Source organism: Rhinatrema bivittatum, chromosome 2 (genome assembly GCF_901001135.1).
Source record: "Rhinatrema bivittatum chromosome 2, aRhiBiv1.1, whole genome shotgun sequence".
Lineage (NCBI taxonomy): Eukaryota > Metazoa > Chordata > Amphibia > Gymnophiona > Rhinatrematidae > Rhinatrema > Rhinatrema bivittatum.
In genome coordinates, this window is record NC_042616.1 from 161,208,875 (window position 1) to 161,222,357 (window position 13,483).

Genomic DNA, 13,483 nt, shown 5'->3' on the forward strand with positions numbered 1-13,483 from the left:
CGTGAGATCCTGAATAGATAAGCGTTTCAAGGGTTCAAACAGCACCGCGCATAAAGCGGAGAGAACCGAAAGGAGGTTCCAAGCCGGACAGGGGAGACGCAATGGAGGACGAAGGTGTTGAGCTCCCCGAAGGAAACGGGAGATATCCGGGTGAAGAGCCAGGAAACTACCACGGACCTTACCCCGCAAACAACCAATCGCCGCCACTTGGACCCGTAGGGAACTGCAAGCCAGACCTTTGGCAAGACCTGCCTGGAGGAACGCCAGAATGTCGGAGATAGAAGCCGCAGTAGGAACCACCCCACGCTGCACACACCATTCCTCAAAATCCACCCAGACACGGACATAAGCCAGGGACGTCGCCTGTTTCCTGGAATGTAGCAACGTGGCTACCACCGCATCTGAGTAATCTTTTCTCTTCAGCCGATTCCTCTCAAAAACCATGCCGCGAGGCAGAAGTAATCCGCATTCTCCAAACAGACGGGGCCCTGATGGAGTAGGCCCGCCATTCCCTGGAGCTGAAGGGGTGCCGCCACTGTGAGCTGAACAAGGTCTGCGAACCACGGCCGGCGCAGCCACTCCGGTGCCACCAGGAGCATGTTGGCTGGGTGCAACTCTATGCGCCGCAGAATCTTGCTGATCGGCCACGGGGGAAACCACGTACAGCAGAACATCCGTCGGCCCGGGAAGCGGCAACGCCTCGACGCCTTCTGCCTCCCTTTCTCGACTTCGACTGAAAACATCGCGGAGCCTTCGCGTTGTGCCACGTGTCCATCAGACCCATGTGGGGCACTCCCCACGTTTCGCAAATGAGAAGAAACGCTTCGTCCGCCAGCTCCCACTTACCGGGAGCCAGGCGATGCCGGCGGAGAATATCCGCCTGAACGTTGTCGACTCCTGCACTGTGAGAGGCTGCTATGTTGCTGAGATGTATCCCTGACCAGATCATTAAGCGCTGAGCCTCCTCCGCCACCTGTGGGCTCCTTGTCCCGCCTTGGCGGTTGATGTAGGCCACGGTGGTCGCGTCGTCCGACAACACTCGGACCTCCTTTCCCCGCACTACCGGTAGGAAGGCTTGCAGAGCCTGACGGACCGCTCTGGTCTCTAGTCTGTTGATAGACCACTGGGCTAGCGACACTGACCATAGGCCTTGGACCGAGCTCCCTAGGCAGACCGCTCCCGGACCGGAGAGGCTGGCATCCGCGGTCACCACCGTCCAATTGGGCACCAGAAGAGACACTCCAGAGGACAGATGACTGGAACCCAGGCACCAGAACAGGCTGGACCTCGCGAGTCCCCCTAGTGGAAGCGGTAAGTGGAACTCCTCGGAAACCGGCGCCCAGCAAGATAGTAAGGACGATGGTAAAAACCGCAGATGAGCGAACGCCCAGGAAACCAGCGCAAGCGTGGAAGCCATAGAGCCCAGGACCGTAAGGCAGTCGCAGACCCGCGGCCGGCGGAGAGACAAGAAGCGCATTACTTGAGCTGGCAGCTCATATCACCGTTCACGACGTGTCGAGAACGGCTCCCAGATATTCCAAGGTCCACGAGGGTGTCCGATGACTCTTGTTGAAGTTGACCATCCATCCTAGGGACTGCCAAGGTATAGGACCCTGGTCAACTGACAACCGACATTGGTGGACTCGGGCGAAGCCCGAGGATCAATCGTCCAGGGACGGATGGACCAGGAGATCATACTGGCGCAGCCGCGCCGCCACCGCGACCATCACCTACGTGAACGTGCGGGGGCCGTCGCGAGACCAACCGGGAGCGCTTGAAACTGGCAGTGCCGTCCTAGAACGCAGAACCTGAAGAAGTGCAGGAACGACGGCTGAATGGCTATGCGATGATACGCCTCCGCGAAATCCAGGGAGGACAGAAAACTCGCCGGGCCACCCCACAGCAATTACCGACCGAATCGACTCCATTTTGAAGTGAGAAACACGAAGGCATCGGTTCACTCCACCAAGATCCAGAATAGATCTGTCCGTGCCGCCTGTCTTGGGGACAACGAAGTAAATGGAGTAACGGCCCCTGCCGTGCGGTTGACCAGAACGGAGGAGGCAGCCGAGTCTGATCACGCGGAGGACCCACTGGTCTGACGTTACACCGGCCCATCTCTCTACAACTGAAATCAACCACGCCCCGACGTTGGGAACGGCGTGCTGTGGCTGCGGTGAGAGAGCGAGAGGCCGACCACCTTTCATTGCGAAGCTTAGGACCCCTGCGCTCGCCAGGGCTCCCTTGTTTCCCCCGAAAGGACTGCTGCTGCCATGGCGGGGACTGGGAGGAAGAAGCCCTCTACGACTGACCAGGAGACTTTGGAGGACGCGACGTCCTGGAGCACGAAAGCGGGCCCTGGCCGAAAATGAAAACCGCGCCCTGAAGTTATCCTCGGGCATCATTCGATCTCCGGCAAGGGAGAGAGCTTACCCATAGCGTTCGTGACCTAGAGGTGCAAAGCCGGAGTATCCTATTCTCGATAAAGCAGGGCTGACACAGAGAGGTGAAAAGGAATGAAGCCCAGCCGAGACTACCCCCAGCGGGGTGGCGATGCTCAACCCCTCCAGGATGGCGGGAATCAGGGGCCAGCTCCTTCCTGATGAAGAGGCGGACCAAGCTCAAGTAATCCCCTTCCGAAGGCTTCGTCTGGCCCGCCGCCCCCAGCGGCAGCGTGCCATCCCCCGCAGCCCCCCTCGGAGGCGGGGAGGGCGCCTTGGAAATCTCCGGACTAGACGATTCAAACGTCGACATCTCCCTCAGCCCCCCTCGGAGGAGGGGAGGACACCTAGGAAATTACCGGATCCGATGAGTCAGAGGTAGGGACCGTGCGCAAACCAGGCGGTATGACCCGCAACGGGTGTTTGGCTATGAATCGCCCCACCGCGATCTGCGGCCGAGTACGCGTCCGGTCCTAACACGATTGGCCTCTCAGGCTCCCCGCCTGGCCAGAAGGTCGCTTGTGGGCTCTGCAGCCTTAAAGGCCCTATGCCTGGCCAAAGAAAACCAGGTACAAAGAGTCCCTCAGAGTTCGTGGCGTGTCTCCCCCGGCCCTCCCCCCCCACCGCCTCCGATGGCAAAAAGACCGCAGAGCCGGCGACGGGGGGGGGGGGGAGAACGGAAATGAGGGCAAAACCCCCGGGGCCTGCCACGCTTGGTGTCGCGCTCGACACCGCACCAAGATGGCCGACTTTCCCGCCAATTTCGCGCGAGAGGTCTGTGTAGATTTTTTTTTTTTTTTAAATCTTTGCCCGCGGCAGGCAGAAAACTGCTTGGGGAAGGCCGCCGGACGGACCCCGACCGACCAAGGACGCCGCCAGAGAGAACTGCCGCCGCCGAACAAGCACCCCCCGAAGCAAGGCCAACGATACTGTGCCCCGCGTTTCGCCGCCTGAGGAGAGCCGAGCTCGCCAGAGGCGCGCGGTGCCGGAGCCGCAAGTCGAGCAGGCCGACCCATGCGGCCTGCTCGGAAGAGGGACGAAAAACGCAAAATGAAAAAGAGAGAAGGGGAGGAGGAGAGAGGAAACGCCGAAAGCGACCGCTGCCGAAGAGAAACAGGCGCGCTGAAAAGAAAACTGCTCCGTTTTTTGTTTTTTGTTTTTTTTTTTTAATTACCTGGAGCTGTCCCTCGCAGCGGTCTGGCGGTCTGGCCGGGGCGAGGGAACCGGGCTCCCCGGTATCACCCCGGCTGGGCAGGAACTAACCCCGGATCCGCGACCCGTAGCCCAGCAAGTGCTCTAACAGGGGGGATGGTCCCCTCAGGACCTGGTAACCCCTTGGGAGCAAACGACCGAGCCGCCGGGCCGACCGAAGAAGCCACAAGCCGAGGCATGCCGGCGAAATGCGGCGAACCGGAGAGCCGAGTAACAAAGGTAAAATTAAAGCGCCCCCCCCCCCCCCCCCCCCCCCCCCCGGAGCGGCGACGCGAAGGAACAGAGCCGGAAACAAAATCAACAACTTTCAATTTTTTTTTTTTTTTTTTAAACCAAAAACCCTGTCACTGTCCACCGTCCTGGAGCCCTAATCCAGCAGGGGTGAGTGAACCGGGCTCCCCGGTGTCACCCCTGACGCTGCTACTGGTAAAGCCGGGTCCTCGACCCTAGCAGCGGCCTCAACCGGGGGAGGGTAGTCCCCTCAGGACCTCTCAACCCCCCTGGGAGGCAGTGACAATTTCGAACGCAAAACTCAAATTCCCAAAAGAAAACACCTGTAGCCTAAAACTGGCCTAAAACTGGCCTAAAACCAAGAAAAAGAACCAACCCTGACGGAGTACCAGAACCAGGGCAGGCAGGAGCTGTGACCGCACCTGCACCATCTACTGGAGACAGAGTAAGACTGAGGGGCTGTGACTGGCGCAGGGGCATATATGGCTCCGCCCACAAGTTTTAGTCTGTCTCCATCTACTGGTGCGGAGTCACAACCCAGGTGTCCTGGACTGATCCTGGTACGTACAGGGAACAATGCTTCTTTGTAACACACTCTGAACTCATTGGTTAGAAAAGTGTGTCATAAATAAACAATGATGACATTCTGCTTTGTTGGATTGTTGTTGGATTGTTTTTGGAAATTCTTATTGGTGATAATACAAATAGATTTGATAAAACAATGATGACAATGAGATCACATAATATTAGATAAATGTCTTTTTAGCAGTGCATTCGAAGAGTAAAGAACATTTGCAATAATATACTGGTTAAAAACTAGTGATGTTTACTAGTATGCACTTTCCCTTTGGAGCTCAAAATGTTGGAGCATTTTGGATAGAAATTTAGCCCCAGTTTTGTATTTTAGCCCATGATTCTCTAAAGATTACCTGGGTCAAGGTTACAAAAGCAGTACCTTGACATTTCCATTACTCTCTTTTTAAACACAAAAATGAAAATAAGCTGGTTTAACATGCTCTACTACTGGCCTGATAATCTACAGCATTTAGGCCTGTGCAATGTTCTCTCCACCTAGCTTGATGTTACCCAGGTAGAAAGTCCATCAAGCTAGGTGGAGAGAACACTGCACCAATCTCATCTTTGGGTGAGTTTTCTCTCTCTGTAGGCCCTCAAATCTTCATATGAGAGCACTGTTCTGTTCGTACGTCTCACGTTGAATGTCAAAGTGGCCCCTAACCCCCTACACTAATACGTAAACCTCACCTTGAGTTACTAGGTGGGCCTCCCATAGGGATACAAATACCTATCTAGGGAGCAGATATCGCGCATTTTGATAAATGACCCCCTTAGTCATCGGGGGTTGACTTTTTAGACTGGAGAAAAAGTTAGCAAACTCAGACTTCCTTTCTTTTACTAAGAACTCAAAAACAAAACTACTATAGAAGCAGAACCACCACATTTTTCAGAACCACAGAAAACAGAGCACAGCATAATTACCCTTATGCTGGACTATATTAGCACATTCCATTAACATATGATGTGTATTATAGAATCATACATTGCTCAGTCTTCATCTATTAAAAAAAATGAACAAGAATACTATTTTTGTCCTTGGCAAAACAAACTGCAACCTAAACCTTTTAATGTAATGTAAAAATGACAGACAAACAGACCAGTTGCCTAAATTTCAGACTCAAACAACTCATCTGAGATCAGCCCATGCTAACAATTCTCCTCATCCTAGGCTATAAATGCAGTATCTGTTTTGCTGCTACTGGAAATTCTTTATAAACAAATATTTTATTTTTTTTAATAAAGCAATAATGAGTATGTGAGTTACCACTGAAACATGAAAATGTAAATGAGTGCTCTTTCACACATAGTGGACATAAAAATAACAAGTGGGCAGTGTCATTGTCAGGAGCAGAAGAAAAGTTCTAATATCAGGAAATAAATTGTTTTGGGAGGGAGGGGATTATATTTTGGGGTTAAAAAACTGTTGCCATGCTAATCTAAGTAAAAATATGATACTTTGGAGATTGGAATCTATTTGGACAAAAAAAAATCAACCAACAATTTATGCTCTTTTAAATGCTTTCAAAATTCCTTCTTTTTTATAATAATCTTTTCTCTTTATATCACATATATCAAGTTTTTGCACTCTTTGCAATATGATAGAACATAATGAAGCTGATTATTTTCTGCAGGTTAATGGCACAGTGTCCAGCAAAGTGCTTTAATGCACAGTATACATTACCAAATTATGCATGTTTTAAGTATATGTCGTGCTTTGTAGATTGAGATCTTTTGTAAGTCAGGTTCACCATTTTTATTAAAATATGTTAATATGCATTAGTTTTTTAGCCTTAAAGATCTCTGATCAAATGTTCTTCCATCACTGACATGGAATGCAAAAAACTCCATATTTTTGTGTATTTCTGCATTTGTTAGAACATTTAATCAGCACTTGGGCATTGGTTATTGTGGAGATGCAGAAGTATATGTGATTGGAGAAAAAAAATCAGGGTGATGAATCTACCAGTTTGCTTTTTCATTGTTCAGTAGAATAATGTGCCACATTCATTTGTTTTGTGAGGCAAGGATGAAGGGGAGGGTTCCTCAAAACCACAACAGTGTTCTACACTGAGCAGTGTATGTTAATAGACCACTTAATAAAGAATGATAAATCAGTTTGACCCACTTCAGACTCTTCAGGATGCAGCGTATTCCCATCATAGTTGAGAATATGTTCAGGAAACACTAATTGGCTAATCAGATCAGCTATTTTGACTTTCAATAGCATGTAAATCCCCTCCACATAGGGGATGCACGCTGGCTCGCTATGTCTGAACCAGGTTATTTTACATTTACATACTCTATACTCAATAATGAACATTTAAAAAAATGGAGGACCAGCACTCCCACGTGGAGGGACCTGGGAGTCAATTCCCAGCTCAGATCTTACACTCCTTAAGGTCAGCCAAGGCTAAGGATGATGCCGAGGCAAAGCTCAGAGTCTGTTGTGGGGGAAGCAGGAAAGGAAGTCATAGTCATCACACAATTATGACATCTAGTGGCCGTATTTAGGGCCTATGATTTAGGATTCCAATAGGAGCCCTTGGGTATGGCACTCAGTTGTGGACTGTAGCTGCAATGAGATTAAAGTAAGCAGAGAGGAGATTTCATTTCATTTCATTTATTTAAATCCCTGAGTAGTTACAAATGGAGGATCATGGCACTAAGTTCCAGCCCTGGCTCCAACTGAGCTGGAAGCTCAAAGCAGCGGGAGAAAACTGCCAGGTCAAAAAAACGCAGTATCAATGATGTTGCAATAATAAACAGCACTTTATTAGAGAACTACCTAAAAATGTGGTAACCGGCCCAGTGTTTATCTGAGATTTCCTCCTTGTGCTTTCTAAAGCCTCACCTACCACTTTCAATTGCTTCAGCTCTGTTATTAAGGCTGAAATCTCTCTCCTTTTTCCTTCTTCCTTCCCCATACTACTTGACCCCTTTTTTCTCATTTTATTTATTTTCTGCCTTTTCCAAAGTAGTCTCAAGGAGGATTACGGGTCAGATTTAAAGTTAAATTCCTATTACAGTTTAAAGAGTTTACAAACAACATAGGGAACACAAAAGAGGGCAAGTAAAGATATGATTAGATCAAACGCAGAGTAAATGGTCACCTAGGGGAGTATAAGTAATGGAAGCAGTATGAATCAGTTAAGTAAATTAGGGAGCTGGGAGTAAATGAAAAAACAATAGCAATAGTGCACTAGTTTTGGTAATTAGATGGATTAAGGAGTCAGAATAAATGAAGATACAATAGTGAAGTAATAATGGGAAGAGGAATGGGAACCTAGTCAATGGAAAACAGAGTCACTAGGTAATACATCTGGCGCTAGGTGATATGGTCTCATGATTAAGTTCCAGGAAAGGATCAAGGAATTTTCTTTGCTGATCTTGGCACAGTTTTATCATAGTTTAAGATGGAATTTAGGGGAAGGCCTTGCTCAATAGCCAGGTCTTGGCTCTTTTTCTGAAGGCGAGATAAGAAGCGTCTTGGTGTAAGGCTAATGGTATCTTTTTCCTCAGTTTTATGTGCAAAACAACTGAATGCACAAATTCTAGCGCAAGTTAATCTAGCAGAAGTCAGAGGAGGAAGAGGACAGAAGTGCCAACTGGGAGGACAAAGTTCTCTTTCGGGGGTGAAGGAGAACAGAAGCTGAGAGAGAGATTAGTCAGGGACACTTGAACACAAAGCAAAGAGCTTTGAATAGATCCTATTATCTGTAATATTTCTCACTCACTACTCTTCCCACTGAGCGCAATTACATCAATCTCTTTCTATCCTTAGCTACTTCTCCTTTACCATCAAACATTTTCTTGTCACCTTGATCCCTCTTATATCTGCAATTATCTCTCAGTCTCTACTTTCTCTACTCTTTCTTTAATCCTTAATATCTCACCTAGACTTAGTCCTTAGTCCATCCTCGATTCCTTCCAATTTTGTTTCAGTATGACACATTTTACTGAAGCAGTCCTCACTACATTCTCTTTCTGTCAAAATACCAAGGCCAGTTCACTATACTCTTTCTTTTTGCATTGCCTTTAAAACTGCTGACCATCTTTGTTACTTAGAATACGTCATTCTTTATGATGCCAAAATCAGTTTTCTCTTAGTTTTCCTTTGTTTGTCCAACCAGTGCTTTAGTATTTTGCTTGTTAGATCTACCACGCACCCACTTCCTACTTATAAAGTCTCCAAGGATTTGAGTTAGGATTAGGGGTGTGAATCGTGTGATCGATCGTCTTAACGATCGATTTTGGCTGGGGGGGGAGGGAAATCTGATCGTCGTGTTTTTTGTTTTTTTTAAATCATTAAAAATCGTAAATCGGGGGAGGGCGGGAAAACCGGCACACCAAAAAAACCCTAAAACCCACCCCGAACCTTTAAAACAAATCCCCCACCCTCCCGAACCCCCCAAAATGTTTTAAATTACCTGGGGTCCAGTGGGGGGGTCCCGGCGCGATCTCCCTCTCTCTCTGGCCATGGCTGCATTAAGAGAAATGGCGCCGGTGGCCCTTTGCCCTTATCATGTGACAGGGCAAAGGTAGCGCCGGCGCCATTTTGGTTCCTGGCTCCCGACGTCACGCGTGCAGGAGATCGCCCCCGGACCCCCGCTGGACCCCCAGGGACTTTTGGCCAGCTTGAGGGGGCCTCCTGACCCCCACAAGACTTGCCAGGTAGACTTGGGAAAGCCACTGCTTATCCCTGGGAGTGAGATACAAGAAACATATCAACTATTGGGGATCTGCTGGGTACTTACGACCCAGACTGGCCACTGTTAGAGACAGGATGCCGAGCTTGATTGACCTTGGTCTGACCCAGCATGGGAATTCTTATGTTCTTATTAGGTGGACCAGAGCCCTAGAATCTAATCTATTGAAAATTACCTCAATCTGATGAGATTGACTTTATTTTTAATAAGGATAAAGTTAAAAAGCATCCCTTATCAATTCATACCCATAATTTGTCCTCACTTGTAGCTTACCAAAGGAAGTAAGATGCCTCCCAGAAAGAGTATTGTTTGGAAAAGCACTAAAAACTTTCCTCTTCAGAAAAGCATTTCCAAACCTAAGCAACAATGGATAACCCCAGTGTCCCTCTCCTTCAGCGAGTCATTTATTACCTATTATTGACCCCACTACTGGTTCTCCTGGAATTAACATCTATGTTTTAATATGTTGTCATTTGATAGGCAATGTTCCCTGACTCAAGAATATGTACTTTTTTGTATTATTTTGTTCTTCGGATCTATGTATGTTCATAATGTACCCCGCCCTGAATGTAGGAAGGGCGGGTAATAAATGCTTTCAAATAAATAAATGAATTAATAAACAAACTAGGGCCCCGCTTCTCTAGGGAGGCATCCCAATACTCGCCATAAAACCTACCAGCTCCTCACTGAGGCACCAAACCACCATTCCTGCACCTGTCCCGATTCTTTTAACTCTTGCATATCTCCTTCCCTTCAATATTTAAATTCCAAGTTTCTGGAACATGAACCTCCATAATCTATTGAATCTGTATGCTTGCAATAAGCATTCATTGTGTCCCTGTCTGACTTATCTAGGTTTACTGAATTCAGCACTGCATACAGTCAGAATTACAGAAAAGTGAAAATAACAATCTCGATAGAAAATATTCCTTGGTATAAACCTACCTTGTAAAAATCTAAACTAAAACCAGCTTGACAGAAACCTTGGCCTTCAGGATCTGGATTGCCTGCAGTAAGCACAAAATAATTTTATCAATGAAAGAAGTCATATTGTTCATATCTGTTAAATCAATAACAATTTTTTTTAAATCTACTTATCTAAATATTTACTTTCTTTACTGAAAAGGGTCTATTTTTAGATTCTTCTTCTGTCACAACAGAACTAAGTTTCCTTCCTCCAGTATCCCAAATACCACTGCATTAGCAGATAACATAAACCTGAGAAAATAAACTATTTAAAAAAGAGCATTAAGATTAATTATTTACTTCCTGTCAAAGGGCTTCCTGTGTAGAAATTGACATAAAATAAGTTTAAAATCATCTAATATTTATCAATGAATTCAATTCCCTATCTTTATTTTGAGCCTCCACTTGGTGAACAGCAGCAGATAATTCGGGCTTTGCCAAATAATCAACTGTCACAAAAGAGTTTCTTTGGGAAGAGGTGGTGGAGGGGTGATATCCAGGGACATCTATGCGGCATGAAAAAGAAATTCAGGGCATGAAAGAGGTGGGGGCCATCATAGACACTCCACTAACATCTTCTCTGCCCCTGCCCCAGCCCAGCTGGAGTCAGTCACCATAAACTTTCATGCCATTAATTTATTTCCCAGAACCCTCCATCCTAATTGTATTTAATACTGTTCAGATCAGGTGTAAGTTTCTGGGCCTCCCTTTTTCTTGCATAGATTCCATTACCTTCTAAGGCAGGAAAAATACAAATTATCATTTCTTTTCCTCTTTTCCTTCAATAAGAGCAGAGTCATGGCACCTTTTTTTTGTTTTCTTTTACTCTTACATTTCCCTGGAAATGGAAAAAAGTCGTAGGACAAAGATGTAAGCAGGACCCATTCTGGAGCCCATTTGTGCCGTTTTCAAAGACACTAACACTTTCGTTGCAGTGTGCATCCCAATATCAGACTAGGAGGACCAGCTAGATAAAGTAGGGTAATAAACTGGCCTCAGTACCATGGCACACTTTCTAGTCAGGAAAGGAGAAGCAGTACCTGATGCTTAACAATTTTCAAATGTTGAGTGCCACCCGTAAAGTCAGCTCATTAGAACTAATTAAACAGACCAGGTATGTTTGATCATTTGTAAAAGATGTAATTCTTCTGTGTTAATGTTTAGCAATAACCTGCAGCCTCTGTAATATGACTATTAAGTGGGATGTACTTTCGTTTCCATTTGGCCTAAGGGACTGATTTACTAAGGCTCTTTCCCCATTCTATATCCATGGGAAAAAAGCTTAGTAAATCAGAACCTAAGGTACATTTGAACAACATTTTAGTGGTGCTAAGAATGCATTTACTCTTTTATAGACATTGCAGAAGACATTGAGTCATTCCATAGCAGAGTCTTTCATCACAGGGCAGATTTAGAGTTGCTGACTAGGACTCAGACATAGTGCCTGAGTATATTCAGGATGACTAGAATTTTCATCTCCCAGCTCAGTGATAAGATGTGTTGATGCTGGCCTCCCAAATTCATCACCCTGCCTTCACAGGTTGTCTATTGAGATGAAATTGACAACAGCTCTGCAATATCTGGATCCTTGGTCCTCCCAGAAGATGGCAGAAGACCTGTCTGGAGACAGATGACTGACTGATGCTGTGCCAACTCCTTTCAGAAAGCCAGCATAACTGAGTATATCCAGTATCCCTGTACTGGACACGAGACGAGCTAAATACAAATGGGATTCTGCAAGACAGCCTCTATTAATTGTACTACTCGTGTGGGCTTGGTTCCTCCAAGGAGCCAGGAATCCATCTACCAGAACTGTAACCTTTATCAGAGTTTGAACATTCAGGTGAGATCTGACCATTATTTGCTGGTAAAATGTGGTAGCCATGTTTTCAGGCTCCTGTCATGAAGGTGAAACAGTATATGTATGAGTATGTGTATTTCATGTGTGTTTGGAATCCTGCAGAGGGAGTTCTAGTGGATAAGCACTGAAATGAAATAAACTTTTAGTGGTGCTAGTGATGTCTTCAGATCCTCTATAATTTCATGGGGAACCATCTTTGTTTCTGTGTTTGTAAGTTATAATTAGCCTTATTAACCTGGCTAACTTCCTTCCCCCATCCCATCTCCAGTTCGGAGGAGCAGTACAAATATGCCCATTACTGCATCAGACCCCTATTGAGTGCTCATTTGGGCTGCTGAAAAGCTGGTTCCATTCACTAGACCACATCAGAGGCTTCCTATGCCTAGCACCTCCCAAAGTCATCAAGCTTTAACAAGCCGATGCAATATTGGGCAATCAGGCCAGCACACCTGTTAAAAGGTGCGGCGCCAGGGCATACACAGCGCCATGTGTAACCCAGCGCCACGCAGGGAGCACCGGACAAAGGGGGGCGGAGGGACGCGGCCTCCTGGGTGCGTTGGTGCCGTGCGATGACATCGCTGCTGCACCAATGTTGCCCCCCTCCCCCCAGACACAGGCATTCATGGTCACAACCGCGAGGCCCAATGAGCTTGGGGCTTCCTGGAGCTAGGTGGCCCGAGCCACGGGTCTTATCGGGAGGGGCATTTCGGGACGGCGAGAGCAGGCTCATTGGGCTATTCGAAGCCCATAGCCATGCTGAGGGAGGCATCAATGGAGGCATCCGACCCCTTTTGCTCCTGCCCCTCAGTGCTGCTGCCTGCAAACCCACCCACCCCTTGTATCTTTATTAAGGGATCAACAATTAGTTAGATATGTCTGCTAGCAAGAGTTGTATTGCAAGGGGCAGTCACCTTGCTTACACACAGCGCATGACTGGTATGCTCTATAATTCTTCATGGAAGGCAGGGCCTTGCTTGGTTGTAGCGGGCTGAGGAGACGTGCTGGCTGCACAGAAGGGGATACTCAGTTAGCTTACCTATGCTATGGCTCGGGTACAGAGTTGTTTTGCAAACTGTTGTGTGATAAAGTTGCGGCCAATTTATTCCACATACAGTGTCTTGGGTATTCTGTCTACATGGGACTGTATGGCTGCCTTCACTCCCCCCCCCCCCCACCACCACCAATTTTCCTAGCAATGGGCTGTCAAAGCTGCCTGGGTTATTCTGTATCAAACGTGTATTTTGGATGCACTAAGCTAACGCCTGATGCAATAATGGGATTAGCATGTCTAAAACGCACATCCAATTGAGTGCGTAGCTAATAGCGCTCATCACATATAAATACATGTAGATGAGGTTATTAGCCATTACCCTGGGAAGCAAAAATTGACCAAGCTCAACTCGCCCTGTTTAAGTGTTCAACAAAATTTTTTTTAAAAAATGCTTTTTGTGGTTCCTCCTACAAAGTATCATTGCGATACAAGTGGGAGG

The 13,483-nt window shown here is 47.0% G+C and overlaps 1 protein-coding gene across 1 annotated transcript in view; it reads right to left on the reverse strand.

Moving 5' to 3' along the window:
- ITGA8 (integrin subunit alpha 8) overlaps nucleotides 1-13,483 on the reverse strand; it is a 560,404-nt gene that overhangs the window by 483,604 nt on the left and 63,317 nt on the right. Inside the window, exon 5 of the mRNA XM_029588821.1 lies at nucleotides 10,112-10,173. Coding sequence (XP_029444681.1) covers nucleotides 10,112-10,173 — 62 coding nt within the window. The remainder of the gene's footprint in view (nucleotides 1-10,111; nucleotides 10,174-13,483) is intronic.